We start from the raw sequence: 16,589 nt of genomic DNA, 5'->3' as shown, positions 1-16,589 counted from the left end.
TTGTACAATTTTAACATTACATCCCAACTCCTATACTCAATGCTCTGATTTATAAAGGCCAACGTTCCAAAAGCTTTCTTCACCACCCTAACCACATGAGATTCCACCTTCCGGGAACTGTGCACCATTATTCCTAGATCATTCTGTTCTACTGCATTCTTCAATGCCCTACCATTTACCATGTATGTCCTATTTGGATTATTCCTACCAAAATGTAGCACCTCACACTTATCAGCATTAAACTCCATCTGCCATCTTTCAATCCACTCTTCTAACTGGCCTAAATTTCTCTACAAACTTTGAAAACCTACTTCATTATCCACAACGCCGCCTACCTTACCTATCTGCATACTTACTAATCCAATTTACCACCCCATCATCCAGATCATTAATGTATATGACAAACAACATTGGACCCAGTACAGATTCCTGAGGCACACCACTAGTCACCGGCCTGCAACCTGACAAACAGTTATCCACCACTACTTTCTGGCATCTCCCATCCAGCCACTGTTGAATCCGTTTTACTACTTCAATATTAATACCTAACAATTGAACCTTCCTAACTAACTTTCCATGTAGAACCTTGTCAAAGGCCTTACTGAAGTCCATATAGACAAAATCCACTGCTTTACCCTCGTCAACTTTCCTCGTAACCTCTTCAAAAAGTTCAATAAGATTTGTCAAACATGACCTTCCATGCACAAATCCATGTTGACTGTTCCTAATCAGACCCTGTCTATCCAGATAATTATATATACCATCTCTAAGAATCTTTCCATTAATTTACCCACCACTGACATCAAACTGACAGGCCTATAATTGCTACGTTTACTCTTAGAACCCTTTTAAAACAGTGGAACCACATGAGCAATACGCCAATCCTCCGGCACCATCCCTGTTTCTAATGACATTTGAAATATTTCTGTCAGAGTCCCTGCTATTTCTACACTAACCTCCCTTAAGGTCCTCGAGAATATCCTGTTCGGACCCAGAGATTTATCCACTTTTATATTCCTTAAAAGCGCCAGTACTTCCTCATCTTTAATCGTCATAGTTTCCACAACTTCCCTACTTGTTTCCCACACCTTACACAATTCAATATCCTTCTCCTTAGTGAATACCGAAGAAAAGAAATTGTTCAAAATCTCCCCCATCTCTTTCGGCTCCACACATAGCTGTCCACTCTCAATCTCTAAGGGACCAATTTTATCCCTCACTATCCTATTGATATTAATATAACTGTAGAAACCCTTCGGATTTATTTTCACCTTATTTGCCAAAGCAACCTCGTATCTTCTTTTAGCTTTTCTAATTTCTTTCTTAAGATTCTTCTTACATTCTTTATATTCCTTGAGCACCTCACTTACTCCATGCTGCCTATATCTATTGTATGTATCTCTCTTTTTCCTAACCAAGTTTCCAATATCGCTTGAAAACCATGGCTCTCTCAAACTTTTAACCTTTCCTTTCAGCCTAACAGGAACATAAAGATTCTGTACCCTCAAAATTTCACCTTTAAATGACCTCCATTTCTCTATTAATTCCTTCCCATAAAACAAATTGTCCCAATCCACTCCTTCTAAATCCTTTTGCATCTCCTTAAAGTTGGCCTTTAACTTTACCCTCAACCCTGGGTCCAGTCCTAACCTTCTCCATAATTATATTGAAACTAATGGCATTGTGATCACTGGACCCGAAGTGCTCCCCAACACATACCTCCGTCACTTGACCTATTTCATTCCCTAACAGAAGATCCAACACTGCCCCTTCTCAAGTTGGTTCCTCTATGTATTGCAGCAAAAAACTATCCTGCACTCATTTTACAAACTCCAAACCATCCATCCCTTTTACAGTATGGGCTTCCCAGTCTATGTGTGGAAAATTAAAATCTCCCACAATCACAACCCTGTGCTTACTACAAATATCTGCCATCTCCTTGCAAATTTGCTCCTCCAATTCTCGATCCCCATTAGGTGGTCTATAAAACACCCCTATAAGTGTTACTACACCTTTCCCATTCCTCAATTCCACCCATTTAGCCACCCTAGACGACCCTCTAATCTATCCTGCCAGAGCACCGCAGTAATATTTTCCCTGACAAGCAATGCAACACCTCCCCCTCTTGTCCCTCCGATTCTATCACACCTGAAGCAATGAAATCCAGGTATATTTAGTTACCAATCACACCCCTCCTGCAACCATGTTTCACTAAAAGCTACAACGTCATATTTCCATGCTCTAAGCTCATCCACCTTTCTTACAATGCTCCTAGCATTAAAATAAATGCATTAAAAAAATTCTCCACCTCTTCCTCTCTGTTTATCTCCAACAGTACAAAGAACTTTACAGTCTTTTTCTTCCTTCTCCCATACATCTGTTCCTACACTCTGGTTACCCTCCCTCCTTTTACCCCTGGATTTGAACCCAGTCTGTGACCGACTCCCAGGGATCTCTTGTTCTATCAATAAACCCCTGAACCCTTGAATTATATCCCAGCCTGTAACCCACTCCTGCTGATCTATTTTATGTAAACCCCTGAACCCCATTGGATTAGATCCCAGCCTGTACCCCATTCCAGGAGACCCATAATTACTCCGATATAGACATTCCGAGCCTCTGGATTAGATCCCTGCCTGTAACCCATTCTCGATGATCAGTTGTTTTATATACCGTATAAAGCTCCGAATCCTTGGATTAGATCCCAGTTTGTAATTTACGCCTGGGGATCTGTTATTGCAGACATAAACCCAGTGACCCCTATATTAGATCCCTGTATGTAATCTACTCCCGGAGATCTTTTGTTCTAATGTAACACCCCCAATCTCACTCCCCTGAATCCAGGATCTCCCATGCACAGCGGCTGAGTCCGGCTGTTATCCTGCCGTCGGGCTGCAGGCGGCGGTGCGGGGGGAGGCCGCCAGCTCAGTGCCTCTGTGGCGAGGCCGTCCCGTCCACAGCCATCGCTTTGTGCGCTGAGCCCGTCCGGGGTCCGAGACCGGCTCTGCTGGGGCCAGACCAGGCACAGCCGAGGTTGGTTTTAATATTTGCGGCGGGGTGGATTTTGCAAAGGTTCATTTTCTGCAAAGACGCGTTTGGAGTAGAAATTGGTGCTTAAACATCCTCCCGGTCAACTCCCTCTTTCACCCATCTCTCTCCATTTGACCCTTGTCCCTAATGCAAACTCCCCGACAACTTACTCCGGCTCCGTCAACATCTCCCCCTGCACCTCCCTCCGTCACCCTCTCCCTCCCGTCTCTCCCCGTCACCCCTTGCTGTCTCTGTGAACCCCTCCGCCTGCTAGGTTTTTCTTTCCCAGCCTCCCCGACCTCAGAGAGGGCTGTTGGACGTCGATATGCCCCCCCCCCCCGGTCCTCTGGGTTAGTAACAGGCTAATTACTGCACAGTGGGTAACTTAGCAGGTAATTGTATTCTCGGGGCAAATGGCCTCATTAATCTTGGTGGGGCAATTAGGCGGAATTGCGGGGGGGATGTGGGGTATATGAACAGGAGATCAACATGGTGGGGCCAACATCACAAAGTCACACAGCACGGACAGGCCCTTCGGCCCAACTGGTTCCAGGTGACCCGTATTCCCTTCTAACCCAGTCTCTTTCCCTGCGTTCCGCCCATATCCCTTTAAACCTTTCCTGTCCATGTACCCATCCACGTGTCTTTTAAACATCATTAATGTACCTGCCTCAACCATTTCCTCGGGCAGCTGGTTCCAAGTCGGACCTCCCTCTGGATGAAAACGATCCAAACACAGTTACCCAGCTCCTCAAGACTCTCCTGAGATTCCCAGCTGTTTGGTGGATTGGTTCATTGGTCTCACGTGTGTCCACATACAGTGAAAAGATGGTCTTGCATACTGTTCATACAGATCAGATCATTACACAGAGCATTTTGTTGGACGAGTATCGTTCACTAGTCTTACCATGAAGCTCCCTCCGCATGTCCCCTCACACACTCCCGGGATCAGACACAGAGTGAAGCTCCCTCCGCATGTCCCATCACACACTCCTGGGGTCAGACACAGAGTGAAGCTCCCTCCACACCGTCCCATCACACACTCCCGGGGTCAGACACAGAGTGAAGCTGCATCCTCATTGTCCCATCACACACTCCCGGGGTCAGACACAGAGTGAAGCTCCCTCCTGACCGTCCCATCACACACTCCCCGGGTCAGACACAGAGTGAAGCTCCCTCCACACCGCCCCATCACACACTCCCGGGGTCAGACACAGAGTGAAACTCCCTCCTCACCGTCCCATCACACACTCCCGGGGTCAGACACAGAGTGAAGCTCCCTCCACACCGTCCCATCACACACTCCCGGGGTCAGACACAGAGTGAAGCTCCCTCCACACCGTCCCATCACACACTCCCGGGGTCAGACACAGAGTGAAGCTCCCTCCACACCGTCCCATCACACACTCCTGGAGATCAGACACAGAGTGAATCTCCCTCCACACCGTCCCATCACACACTCCCGGGGTCAGACACAGAGTGAAGCTCCCTCCACACCGTCCCATCACACACTCCCGGGGTCAGACACAGAGTGAAGCTCCCTCCACACCGTCCCATCACACACTCCCGGGGTCAGACACAGAGTGAAGCTGCATCCTCATTGTCCCATCACACACTCCCGGGGTCAGACACAGAGTGAAGCTCCCTCCTCACCATCCTATCTCACACTCCCGGGGTCAGACATAGGTGTGGTTCAGGGTCCAGTTGGTCTTTAAATCGTCAGATATGGCCTTGCCCAAAAATGGGTCTTCCCAGTTGACTCTCCCTAGTTCCTGCCCAATGCTCTTGTAATTTGCCCTGCTCCAATTTAATACTCTCCCACTTTCGCTCATCTATGGCTCTTTCAAAACTTAAGGTCACTGTTCGCAGTTAAAGGTTGGCAACCTGGCTACCAGATCCACTACAGCTCCTCCTCTTGTTGGATTATCGACATTTTGATTTCAGAAACCCTCCTAGATGCACCTAACAAGATCTTCCCCTTCTAAACATCTTGCAGTATGAAGGTCCCAGTTTATTTTTGGGAGGTTGAAGTCTCCCATGACACAACTCCACAGCTTTTACACCTTTCCTTCATCTGTCTGCTTATCTGTTCTTCAATGTCCCAGTGGCTATCGGTGGTCTGTAGTACATCCCATCACAGTGATTCCACCCTTCCTGTTTTAGAGCTCTACCCGTGTAAACTCAGAGGGTGAGTCTCTCATTCTGTCCCCTTTGAGTGTAGCTGTGATATTGTCCCTGATCAGCAGTGCACTCCCCGCCTCTCTAAAGCATCAAAACCCTGGGACATTAAGCACCCATTCCTTTCCCTCTCTCAACCAAGTCTCTGTAATAGCCACAACATCATAGTTCAATGTACTGATCCGTGCTCCAAATTCATCACCTTTACCTATAAATTTCCTAGCATTAAAATACACTGTCTTCAAACCAGTTGTCTCATTGTATCTCACACTTTTCTCCTGCCTGTATTCACTGACATCCCTCCACTTTTTGACCTAGTGCTCTGGTTCCCTCTCCCTGCCAAACTAGTATAAGCAGTCCCAATCAGTACTAGTGAACTTCTTGGCCAGGTTATTGGTTCCCCTCAAGTTTAGGAACAACCTATTGCTCTTGCACAGTTCACCCCTGCCCCTGAAGAGGTTCTAGTAACCCAAGAATCTGAAATGCTGCCCCTACACCAGTTCCTCAGCTGTTCATGCATCTGTACTATCAGCCCAATCCTGCCCTGACCAGCACCTGGCACTGGGAGTCATCCAGATATTACAACCTTAGGGCCTCTTCCCTGATTCCCTACACTCTTTGCACAGGACCTTTTGCACCATGACGCCCGGCTGCTCATTCTCTCAACTGAGAATATTCTGCAACCAATCTGAGACATGATGGACCCTCGCACCTCACCTGGGAGGTAACATATCTTCCTGTCCGCTCCCTAACCATCGAGTCTCTATCGCTGTTGCTTTGCCAGACTTTACCCTTCCGTGCCGAGCCTCAGGATCTGAGGCCTGGCTCCTGCTGCTGTGCTGTGATAGGTCATCACCCCCACCGCCCACCCCCTTGTTGCTGAGGGAATGGCCACAGGGGAAACTGACACGGACTGCTGAGTCCTGCTGGCCATCCACCTTGTGAAGCCCGTACTCTGGGTGTGACCACCTCAGTAAAAGGCTCATCGCTGATGTTTTCAGCCTCTGGGATGATCCTGAATGCATCCCCTTCCACCTCCATTTCCCTGACTTCGTCCATCAGGTGAAGTTGGCTGCACTTCTTGCAGATATAGTCACTGGGGAGACTATACGTACCCTGAAATCTCACATACCGCTTTAGAAGCATTCCACCACCTTAAACACCCTACCTACACTGAACGAAGGGCTAAGGATTTACAGACAATACCATATGTTATAGTTTCCCTGTGTTCTACCCAATTACATTGTTGTAATGGATTGATCTCTGTATGAACAAAGCACAAGACAAGCTTATATCGTCCCGCCCCCACTTCCCCCGGTGACAATAATGAACCAACTCCACATCCAATTTCGTTCAGATTCTGAAGTCTGTGACGTTCCTCATGTTCTTGATGTTGGCGCTGCTCACCTCGCGGGAGTATTATCGCCGTGGGGGCTGGGTGGGGAGCAGCGTTCCAAGTGTCTAACTGCCTGCCCCTTCCGTCTTGTCTTGCAGGCATGACCCCAGGACGAGTGCGGTGGGCGCTCCCGTGCCTCCGGCCCTGCCGGGTGTCTGGGACGCGGGGGATTTCCGGGAGCATCGTCACCACCGGTGCAGTGGGCAGGCAGATGACGGAAGAGGAACAGAGTGGCTACAAAGTGGTCGTGGTGGGGGGAGGACACGCTGGTGTAGAGGCAGCGGCAGCAGCCGCCCGGGCAGGCGCTAGGACCCTGCTAATCACCCAGAAAGCAGCGAAGATCGGTACAGGAGGGGGCTGGAGATGCTGAGGCTTGGGGGGGGAGAGGTGGGAGTAGGTGGGGAGAAACGTCTCTTGGCTCCAGTTTCGGATTCATGTGCGGAGAGTGGAGGGAAGAGAGAAATTAGGGAGGAGTGACAGACATAGAACAGAGGAAGGAGGATTTGGGGAGGTGTGAAGGAGGGAGGGTGGGGAGTAGAGGAGGGAAGAGTGAGGCAGCTCTGGATAACTGACCCTCCCCCCACCAGGTGAGCTGTCCTGTAACCCATCATTCGGCGGGGTAGGGAAGGGGCACCTCATGCGCGAGGTGGACGCGCTGGACGGCCTCTGCGCAAGGGTCTGCGACCGAGCCGGGATCCACTTCCACGTCCTGAACCGCCGCAAGGGTCCGGCCGTGTGGGGGCTGCGAGCTCAGGTGGACCGAGACCTCTACAAGAGGCACATTCAGGTGGGAATCCCCCATCGTCATCCGATCACACACTCCCGGGGTCACACAGTGAATCTCCCTCCCGACCGTCTGATCACACACTCCCGGGGTCAGACACAGAGTGAATCTCCCTCCACACCATCCCATCACACACTCCCGGGGTCAGACACAGAGTGAATCTCCCTCCACACCGTCCCATCACACACTCCCGGGGTCAGACACAGAGTGAAACTCCCTCCACACCATCCCATCACACACTCCCGGGGTCAGACAGAGTGAAACTCCCTCCACACCGTCCCATCACACACTCCTGGGGTCAGACACAGAGTGAAACTCCCTCCACACCGTCCCATCACACACTCCCGGGGTCAGACACAGAGTGAAACTCCCTCCACACTGTCCCATCACACACTCCCGGGGTCAGACACAGAGTGAATCTCCCTCCCCACCGTTCAATGACACACTCCTGGGTCAGACACAGAGTGAATCTCCCTCCACACCGTCCCCTCACACACTCCTGGGTCAGACACAGAGTGAAATTCTCTCTATTTTCTCTCCATCATTCTCAGGAGGAATTGGCCAGGATTCCGGGCCTGCAGATAAAAGAGGGCTCCGTCGAGGATCTACTGGTCTCGGAACCTGATGTTACGAGACCAGGGAAGTGCCGAGTGCGGGGAGTTCGGCTCGGTGAGTTTGGAGAGATGGGGGAGTGAGCAGGGGGTTGGTGTAGAAAGGTCGTGAGTGTTTAGCCGGAGGGTGGAGGGAAGGAATGTAGGGAAAGGAGGAGAGAAGAAGCAAGGTTGGGGTGTTGTGAGGAGGCATGAGGAGGGGGAAGAGGAAGGGATGTTGGAAAGAGGCACTGAGGTGGTGAGGGAGTAGGAGTCAAAAGTTCCTTTTCCTACCCCTCCATTCTCACTTCCCTTCCACTCCATCATCACCTCCTTCTCCTCCCTCCATCCTCACCTCCCTACACCATCCTCCCTTTCTTCCCCTGTTTCCCTCCTTCCTTCCTCAGTCTCTCTGCTCTCTCCCACAGCGGATGGCACTGACATCCCGTCTCCATGCGTTGCCCTGGCCACTGGCACCTTCTTGCGGGCGGAGATCTTCGTGGGTCTGGAGCGGCGCCCGGCTGGCCGTCTGGGAGACAGGCCGTCGATTGGTTTGGCTCAGACGCTGAAACAGCTCGGCTTCCGTCTGGGCCGGCTGAAGACGGGTAGGGAGTCCAGTGCAGCGTCTGACCGTGTGTGTGTGTTTGTGTGTGTGTGTGTGTGTGTCTGTTTGTGTGTGTGTGTGTGTGTGTGTCTGTTTGTGTGTGTGTGTGTGTGTGTGTGTGTGTGTGTGTGTGTGTCTGTTTGTGTGTGTGTGTGTGTGTGTGTGTTTATCTGTGTGTGTGTGAGTGTGTTTATCTGTGTGTGTGTGTTTATCTGTGTGTGTGTGTGTGTGTGTTTATCTGTGTGTGTGTGTTTATCTGTGTGTGTGTGTGTGTGTGTTTATCTGTGTGTGTGTGTTTGTGTGTGTGTGTGTGTGTGTGTTTATCTGTGTGTGTGTGTGTTTATCTGTGTGTGTGTTTATCTGTGTGTGTGTGTGTGAGAGTGTGTGTGTGTGTGTGTTTATCTGTGTGTGTGTGTTTGTGTGTGTGTGTGTGTGTGTTTATCTGTGTGTGTGTGTGTGTGTGTGTTTATCTGTGTGTGTGTGTGTTTATCTGTGTGTGTGTGTGTGTGTGTGTGTTTATCTGTGTGTGTGTGTGTTTATCTGTGTGTGTGTGTGTGTGAGAGTGTGTGTGTGTGTGTGTTTATCTGTGCTTGTTCTCCCTTTATTTATGTGCTTGCCCAAAGCACGTTTATTTTCAAAATATCTATACAATATACAGCCCTGACATTCCTCATCTTACATGCAGCCACAAAACAAAGAGACCCTGCAGAGCTCATCCAACACTCAGAACTAAAGCTCCCGAAAGTGAATCCACGGCCACAAAGCCGGTTCTTTGCTGTAGCCGGTGCGGGAGCCCGTTCGTTGTCAGTGCAGCGCAAAGACGGGTAAACCTCGTACAGCAGCGAGCTGACACCAGCCCATCCTTTGCCTCTGGCCCCAGCACCCTGACCTTTTCAATTTGGCTCAGCTCTTAAAAGAGCCGCACATCATCTCATTCCTTGCTCTGAGGCCTGGGCCTGCTGCCTTGATTTCACCTGTACCTGCCATGCCGCGACCTTCCACATTCTGTGCAACTCGGCGTTTTTACAGTGTGAGTTCCCCACCTTCCACCGACCCTTCCCCTCCCCTCCCCCATCCTTCACCTTAACCCTCCCCCTCCCCCATCCTTCCCCTTACCCCTCCCCATCCTTCCCCTCCCCCTCCCCCTCCCCATCCTTCCCCTTACCCCTCCCCCTCCCCCATCCTTCCCCTTAACCCTCCCCCTCCCCATCCTTCCCCTTACCCCTCCCCTCCCCATCCTTCCCCTCCCCCTCCCCATCCTTCCCCTTACCCCTCCCCTCCCACATCCTTCCCCTTAACCCTCCCCCTCCCCCATCCTTCCCCTTACCCCTCCCCCTCCCCATCCTTCCCCTTACCCCTCCCCCTCCCCCATCCTTCCCCTTAACCCTCCCCTTCCCCATCCTTCCCCTTACCCCTCCCCCTCCCCATCCTTCCCCTTACCCCTCCCCATCCTTCCCCTTACCCCTCCCCCTCCCCATCCTTCCCCTCACCCCTCCCCCATCCTTCCCCTCACCCCTCCCCCTCCCCATCCTTCCCCTTACCCCTACCCCCATCCTTCCCCTTACCCCTCCCCCTCCCCATCCGTCCCCTCCCCCTCCCCATCCCCTTACCCCTCCCCTCCCCCATCCTTCCCCTTACCCCTACCCCCATCCTTCCCCTTACCCCTACCCCCCATCCTTCCCCTCACCCTCCCCTCCCCCATCCTTCCCCTACCCCTCCCCCTCCCCCATCCTTCCCCTCACCCTCCCCTCCCCCATCCTTCCCCTACCCCTCCCCCTCCCCCATCCTTCCCCTCACCCCTCCCCCTCCCCATCCTTCCCCTTACCCCTACCCCCATCCTTCCCCTTACCCCTCCCCCTCCCCATCCTTCCCCTTACCCCTCCCCCTCCCCATCCGTCCCCTCCCCCTCCCCATCCCCTTACCCCTCCCCTCCCCCATCCTTCCCCTTACCCCTACCCCCATCCTTCCCCTTACCCCTACCCCCCATCCTTCCCCTCACCCTCCCCTCCCCCATCCTTCCCCTACCCCTCCCCCTCCCCCATCCTTCCCCTCACCCTCCCCTCCCCCATCCTTCCCCTCACCCTCCCCTCCCCCATCCTTCCCCTACCCCTCCCCCTCCCCCATCCTTCCCCACCCCTCCTCCCCTCCTCCTCTTTCTCTGTTTCCCACTCTGTCATTTCTTCCTCCACCCCACCGTGCCTGAGTAGACTGACGGGATGTTTACACCCGACAGGGACGCCCCCTCGGATACAGCGGGACTCAGTCAATCTCGGCGTGTTGGAGACTCACAGGGGGGACAGCCGACCCATCCCCTTCAGCTTTCTCAGCACCAGCGTTGCCATTCAGGTGATGGGGGGAGGGTGGGGGAAGGCAAGGATGGGATATGAGGGAGGGATAGGGTTGGATGCGAGGAGGGAGGGGGCTGACAGGATGGGGAGAAGGCGCGATGGGTGGAGTGTAGTAATGGCGAAGAGGGAGGGGGAACAGGAAGGGGAGATGAGGAGGGAGAGAGGGTGGAGGGGATGAGGAGAGATTGGAGTGGGTCAAGGAAGGAGGGGGTTGATAAGGGAGAGGGGGTTAGGTGGGGGGATGACGAGGGAGAGAGGTGGAGTGGGTGGTCGGGTGATGGAGAGAGGGGAGCGGGTGGGATGAGGAGAGAGGTGGAGTGGGTGGTCGGGTGATGGAGAGAGGGGAGTGGGTGGGATGAGGAGAGAGGTGGAGTGGGTGGTCGGGTGATGGAGAGAGGGGAGTGGGTGGGATGAGGAGTGAGGTGGAGTGTGTGGGTGAGGAGAGAGAGGGTGAGCAGGTGTGAAGGTGGGAGATGGGAATGAGGAGGGGAGAGGCAGAGTGGGTGGGGGTGAGAGAGAGTGGGGGATTGGGTGGGGGGATTGAAGAGGGACGGTCAGAGAGTTGTACTCAATAACTCTCTCTCTCTCCCCACCGTTCTCCAGCCAGATGAGCAGCTACCCTGTTACCTCACCCACACAGGTCCTGAGGCCGAGCGCCTCGTCAGAGAGAATCTTCACCTGAACCCTCACGTCCAGGAGACCACCCGTGGACCCCGGTAATCAGAGCAGATCCAACCCCCACCCCCAGCGCCTCTCCGCCACACACCCTCTTGTCTTCACCACTCGGCCTCTCTCTCCCCGTCCCCCAATGTGGCATTTCACCCCCCAACACACTTTCCACACCCACTCTGTGTGTGTTTGTGAGTGACAGTGTGTTTGAGTGTGTGTCGCTCTGTGTGTGTTTGTGACTGTGTGGGTCTGTGTGTGTGTGTGACCCTGACTCTGTGTGTGTTTGTGTTTGTGTCGGTCTGTGTGTGTGAGTGACTGCATGAGAGTGTTTTTGTCTGTGACAGTGTATATGTGTGTCAGTCTGTGTACCTGTGTGAGTGACAGTGTGTTTCTGTGTGTGTCAGTCTCTGTGTGACTGACTCTGTGTGTTTGTGAAATAAGCTATTCCGCATCACCCTTCGACTTCCCAGTCCTTTACCCCCTACTCTTCCTTCCTGTATTCCCCCATCCCCTCAGCCCTCTTCCTCTGTTGCCCCCTCCCTAACCCTCTCTCCGTTCCTTACTCTCTACTCACCCCCACCCCAGGTACTGTCCCTCCCTGGAGGCCAAGGTTCTCCGCTTCTCCGGCCGCTCCCACCAGGTGTGGCTGGAGCCTGAAGGCCTGTGCTCGGACGTCCTGTACCCCCAGGGTCTTTCCACCACCCTCCCCCCCGAACTGCAGCAGCAGCTGGTCAGCTCCATCCCCGGCCTGCAGACGGCCAAAATCCTGCAGCCTGGTGAGTGAGGCCTGCGGGGCAGACGGACAGAGGGGCAGGTTCAAGAGGGGATGAAGCAGAGGGTCAGAAGGGAAGAAGAGGGGAGGGACAGGAAAGACGGGGAGGCGGGCGGGAGGAAGGAAGTGGGAGAATAGTAGAGCAAGCAGGGAGAGAAAGCAAAGGAGGAGAAGTGAGGAGAGACGGAGGGGGAAGGACGAGGATGGGGATGATGAAGGTTGTGGAGATGTTGGTAGAGAGGGTGGAAGGGAAAGAAAGAAGAAGTTTGAGGGAGAGTGGGAAGGGAGGGGAGAGGGGAAGAGGACAGTGAAGGAATTGGGAGGTAGGGGTGAGGGGAAGAGAGAAGGAGGTGCCAGTAGAGAGGATGGAGGGGAGAGGAGGTGGGGTAGAGCTCATCAGTTCATTTTACTTTCCCCTTCTTCTCCCTTTCCCTGCCCTCTCTACAATCCCCCTCCAACCCACCCTTCTCCACACCCCCCTTGCGACCCCTTTCAAACCCCATTCTCTCCTCTCCCTCCACCTCCTCCGCCTCTACCCCATCCACACCCTTTCCTCTTCCCCCCACACACTCCCCACTCTTCCCCCCTTCTCTGTCATCCCCCCAGGGTACGGGGTACAGTATGACTATGTGGACCCCCGACAGTTGACCCCCTGGTTGGAGACCCGGATGGTACAGGGTCTCTTCCTGGCGGGACAGATTAATGGGACCACTGGCTACGAGGAGGCAGCTGCTCAGGTAATCTAACAACCCCCTCCACCGCCCCCCCGGTGTCCCCTCTATGGGCGGGTTCTTGTCCCTCAGCCCTTACCACTCAGACTGAACAGTTACGCTTGGCGGACACTCCCTCCCTTCCCCAACTCCCTCACAGGCGGTGGGATTGGATTCTACAACACGTGGGTGTGAGCGGAGAGCCAATCACTGGGGAACCTGGCGGTGAGGCGGGAGATGCTGGCGTTAGCGGTGGGAACGTGGATGCAGAATTTACCGATGCACCAGTTCACAGCTCTCTCCATCTCTCACTTTTCCCCACCTCCTCTCTACCCCTCCCTTCATCTGCTCCTGCCTTCCCCTCTCCCCCATTCCTTCCCACTTTCTGTCCCCCCCCCCATTTCCCCAAACTCCAGGGGCTGATCGCAGGCATTAACGCCGCCCTCCGTGGGCGGGGGTCTAGCCCGTTCGTAGTGGGACGCACCGAGGGGTATGTCGGGGTGCTGATCGACGACCTGACCTCACTGGGCACCACCGAACCCTACCGCATGTTCAGTGGGCGGGTGGAGTTCCGGCTGGGGCTGAGGCCAGACAACGCGGACCAGAGGCTGACCGCCAGGGGTAGGGACGGACCGAGGGAAGGGCGAGGGATGACGGAGGGAGTGGGAGTGGGGGGAGGATGGAGGGATAGACGGTGTGAGTAGATGGTGGGGAGGGGGTAAGAGGATGAAAATGAATAGGGATGGTCGAAGATGGGAGAAAGGGAGAGGAAATAGTGATGAGGGCATGGGGAGGGGGAAGGGAAGAGTGGAGGGTGTTGGAGGGGGAGAGAGGTAGCAGGATGTGGAATGGGGCGTGGGAGGGTTAGTGAAGGGTCTGTGGTGTGTGGGGGATCCTTTCCTTGTCATTATCCATTCTCTGAGGTTCCCCGATTCATTCCCTCTGTCACTGGCTCCAAACCATCTTTGGACAACCCCTTCGACTCTAAACCTTCCAATGCACACACAGCGGTCTGTGTGTCACCCCTCCCGGCTCTGCCAACTGTATACCCCACCCCCCGATTCTGCCACCGGTATACCCCACCCTCGACTCTGCCACCTGTATACCCCACCCCCCGATTCTGCCATCTGTATACCCCACCCCTCTCGACCTGCCCCCCATATACCCCACCCCTCACTCTGCCCCTCTGTATACCCCACCCCCCGACTCTGCCACCGGTATACCCACCCTCGACTCTGCCACCTGTATACCCCACCCCCCGATTCTGCCATCTGTATACCCCACCCCTCCCGACTGCCCCTCTTTATATCTTGTCTCTGATCCCCCTTTCCTCCCACTCCGCCTCTGACTCCACTCCATCCGAGGTTCGCACAGCAGGTCTGCATGTCCCTCCCTTACTGGCCGCGTCCCTGTCTGACTCTGTGTGGTCTGCGTGCCCCTCCAGCACAGTCACTGGCTCTGCCTCCTCTGACCGATTCTGTTGCCCCAGGTTACGCCGAGGCAGGCTGCGTGTCCTGGAAGCGGCAAGCAGGAGGCCCAGCGTGTCAGTCAGGCCCTCGAGCATGGATTGGCCACCCTCAAGTCCGTCTGTTACTCAGGCACCCAATGGCTACGCCTCCTGCCGGACACAAAGGTCAGCCCAGAGCGCAGTGACCGGCCCAGGTCAGTGGGACGCAGGCAACGTTTCCTATAATTATTTTCGCCACTGAACAGACCAACCATTGCTCTGAGCCAGATCTTTATGCACACCCTGAAAACCGCTCGGCACTTAACAATTTTCTTTTGTAACATGCATATCAAACCAACACAAACCACAGCTCACAACTCAGGTAGACGATGTTAGGCAGACAAAACAACTGGCAGGCGCAATGGCAAAAGTAAAATGTTTGACCGGGATGGCGATGGCGTTCATTACCAATGAGCCACCGACTTCCATTCTGTGTTTATTGTCGCAATTTCCAACAGTGTTGTAACTTGAAACACTGACAACGGAAATACGTGGCAGCTCAAAACACTTCAATTTTGTTTGTTTATCTAGAAAATTTAGATTAATTAACACATTAATTACAGGGTATTTGACTATTATATTAACAGCATATAACAAAATTCAGCTTTGCGGCATTAAAGGGTATGTGCGCATAAGCATTTCGGTTACTGTGCATCCACGTCCCTGCACAGCTTCGGGGGGGGGGTGGGGCCCATTTGGGGAGGATGTGTAGCTGGGATGAGGGGAAGGGTAGAGAAGATGGGTTGGGAGGGGTGAGGTGTGCAGATGGGAGTTAGGAAAGAGTTGAGAGCATGGGATGTAGAAAACAAATGAGGTGGGGAGGGAGGTGAAGGAAGGGGAACCGAGAGTTAGCGAGGTGCAGGGGGAGGTGGAGAGAGGGTGTAGGCAGAGGAAGAAGGTAAGGATGTAGTGAGGGAGAAGCAAAGTGTGGAGAGGGCAGGAAGAGACTGTATGGGGTGGGGGAGGTGGGGGAAATTGGAGGATGGTGTTGGTGAGGAGAATGGAGACAGGGTGATGACGGGATGGGATTGGAGAGGAGTGGGGTGTGATTTTATGTGAGGGGGCAGGTAGTAGATGGGGAGAAGAGCATTTGTGGTAGGAAAGGGAGGTTGAAGGAGAGGGAGAGGGAAGTCAAGGTGGGAGAGTGAGTAGGAAGAGGATGGGGTGTGTGAGGAGAGGTAGGGTGAGGGAGTTGTCTGACCCTGGACCTGCCATCTGACCTCTCACTGCCCCTCCCTTAGTGCTTGGAAATGCTACGCCAGCCAGGGGTGGATGTGAGGACCCTGGTGGACGCCCTCCCACACTCACTTGGTTCCCTCCCTACCGAGGGGCAACTCGCTGACAGACTCAAGATTGAGGGTGAGTAAACTGTGAGACACAAATCTCTCTTCCTTTCCCTCTCAATCTGCCCCACTCTGCCTCCCCATCACTCTACCCCTTCCCTCCTCACCTCCCCCCTTTGCTCCTACCCTCACCCTCCACTCCATCCTACCTCCCTCCCTCACTCACTCCCTCTTCCTCCCTGCAGCTGTCTATCAGGACCTGCTGCTGCTGCAGCAACAGGAGGTGGAGGAGGTGAGGAGAGACGAGGGGATGAGGCTTCCTGAGGATCTCGACTACCGCAGCGTGAAGGTGTCTTTGTCCCAGGAGGTGCGGGAGCTTCTCGAGTTCACCCGGCCCCAGACGGTGGGTAATTTATTCTTGGGACCTGTCCCTCAGTGACAACTGTCTCCCAGTATCTGACTGTCCCCACTGACGTGAATCCAGCTCCCTCACACTGCCCCTCAGTGATCCTCCCCCGTGCTCCATTATTGACTGTCTTTCTCTCCAATAGATCGCTGCTGCATCGCGACTGCCGGGGATGACTCCTGCAGCTCTCCTTAATCTGCTTCGCTTTGTAAAATTGGCTTCGAAGGCCACACCCAGAGAAGATGCTCCTTCCTTTTGACGTATAAACGGTGACCATTGATGTACCACTAAATAAAAACCAATACTACTTCC

General features: G+C 53.7%; 1 protein-coding gene across 1 annotated transcript; it reads left to right on the top strand.

The window, feature by feature from the left end:
• Positions 1 to 2,890: 2,890 nt before the first annotated feature.
• On the top strand, positions 2,891 to 16,589 carry LOC132382873 (protein MTO1 homolog, mitochondrial-like). Its single transcript, XM_059953363.1, is given in 15 exon segments — positions 2,891 to 3,033; positions 6,703 to 6,948; positions 7,192 to 7,391; positions 7,940 to 8,057; positions 8,407 to 8,583; positions 10,816 to 10,928; positions 11,534 to 11,646; positions 12,185 to 12,375; positions 12,978 to 13,108; positions 13,498 to 13,702; positions 14,571 to 14,608; positions 14,610 to 14,747; positions 15,830 to 15,947; positions 16,117 to 16,274; positions 16,423 to 16,589. Coding segments are annotated over 14 exon segments (2,058 nt in total). The 5' UTR covers positions 2,891 to 3,033; positions 6,703 to 6,704; the 3' UTR covers positions 16,537 to 16,589.

The sequence above is a fragment of the Hypanus sabinus genome, chromosome 29 (genome assembly GCF_030144855.1).
Source record: "Hypanus sabinus isolate sHypSab1 chromosome 29, sHypSab1.hap1, whole genome shotgun sequence".
Classification (NCBI taxonomy): domain Eukaryota; kingdom Metazoa; phylum Chordata; class Chondrichthyes; order Myliobatiformes; family Dasyatidae; genus Hypanus; species Hypanus sabinus.
The sequence above is the reverse complement of the archived record's forward strand: the minus strand, read 5'-3'. Positions and strand labels throughout refer to the sequence as shown.